Consider the following 1,725-nt stretch of genomic DNA (forward strand, 5'->3'; position numbering starts at 1 on the left):
AAGAAAGAAAGGAATAATCAAAAAAATAAATAATTGAAAAAGAAGCATGTGAAGTAAGCTTTTAACCAAAAAAATTGTAATTATGGAAACTGACTTCAAAGATTTTAATTAGTAACATTTGAACTTATGAACTCTTCGTTTCTTTGAGCGTTTGTTTGCTTACTATTTTGTCTTTGAAGATATCCATCATACGACTGTTTTCTACCTTTTAAAAAAATTTTTTGTTTCAGATATTTAATTAAACTGTTTTTTTTTAAAAATAAATAAATAAATTCAAGGTAAGATTTTTAAAGTGAAATGATATCTTACCGCCATATTCATTTTTTTAATTTCATTTTTTTTTTTTTTTGGTTTCGACTTCAGTGTCAGGTTGAACTGGGCCAAACTTGAGAAAAGGAAAAGAGAAACGATTGCTCTTTTATAATAATGTTCATTCCTATGAAGGAGAACTCTTACTTCACCTTCTACATACATAGTTGTATGATTGATGAATGATAAACAGTTGTCATACAACACTCACATGTGTGTATACATACATACATACATATATGACCGCTAAATCTACAAGTTTTGTTTCATTCTCTCTCTGTTTATTTTCTCTTATTCCTTTCTGTTGAAGAGCATAGGCTCGAAACGTAAAAGACTTTTACATTTTCGTGAGTGTCAAACTAATACACCTCCTTGTTGTTTATACACCTGTCTTCGTTCTTTGTTTTTCTATAAATTTCAAATATATATATATATATATATATATATATAGGGTGTGGTGGATAAACTGTCATTTGAATTATGCAAAAATGAAAATAACACTGACATCTCATTTTAACAGATATATTTACTAAAATTACATGAAAATATCTTGAAATACTAAAGAGTAAATTTATTCAATAAAATCACCATTATCTTCATCCAGAGTCTCCAGATGACTTTGGAATCTCCTGCAGAAGTCCTCTGGACGGTCTCCTTGTTTAAGTTGGTGAATGCTGCCATAATGCTTGCCTTCAGTTTGTCTTTGGTATTACAAGGAGTTTTGTTGGTCTCTCGTTCAACTGTGGTGTGCACACAGGCATTTTGTGAAGACAGTCGTGCAAGTCGTAAAGAAGAGATATTGTTTGTTATGTGTTGTTTCTGATTTACATTTGTATTGTTATAACCTTGTCATAAGTCCATGTTATAACGTGGCATATACAGTGAGTTCAAAGGACATAACAGTGTCGACAGTGAGACACAACAATATTAATATATATTAACAAAATGTTTTTTGTCTTTTCCATTTCAGAAATGAAAGCCCTCTCATGCACGCTGGCTCCACTTTTGTTTTATTTATGGTGAGTCCTGATCTTTCTTCAATGTTTCTCATGTATTTTCTGTTATAACTTTTCTTTTTTCCTTAATTATGGTAAACAGAAGGAATTATAGTGTGGGGTTAAATCTTGCAAAACCATTTTTGATTCTCTCTAAGAAACGATTTGTCTTATAAGTCTTTTTCTGTCAGTATTACTTACTTAAGCTCTTCACTCCCTGTGAAGCCAGAGGCCATCAATGCCTTTTCTCACTGTTCTTGACACTGGACTATCTTTTCTGCTTCTCTCCTGTTGAATCTTTGCTTTTTTCAGCTCGGTTCCAGTATCCTGCCTCCAGCTATCTTTCAGATGAAATTCAACTAAGCATTTTGTCTGGGGTGTTAATGATTCTGCCAGCTTGCTGGTTTCATCCTGCTAATTA

At 31.9% G+C, this 1,725-nt stretch overlaps 1 protein-coding gene across 1 annotated transcript in view; it reads left to right on the forward strand.

The window, feature by feature from the left end:
* LOC106877535 (tetratricopeptide repeat protein 39C) overlaps positions 1-1,725 on the forward strand; it is a 38,907-nt gene that overhangs the window by 14,326 nt on the left and 22,856 nt on the right. The window contains exon 2 of the mRNA XM_014926460.2: positions 1,280-1,328. Coding sequence (XP_014781946.1) covers positions 1,280-1,328 — 49 coding nt within the window. The remainder of the gene's footprint in view (positions 1-1,279; positions 1,329-1,725) is intronic.

Source organism: Octopus bimaculoides, chromosome 24, assembly GCF_001194135.2.
Source record: "Octopus bimaculoides isolate UCB-OBI-ISO-001 chromosome 24, ASM119413v2, whole genome shotgun sequence".
Lineage (NCBI taxonomy): Eukaryota > Metazoa > Mollusca > Cephalopoda > Octopoda > Octopodidae > Octopus > Octopus bimaculoides.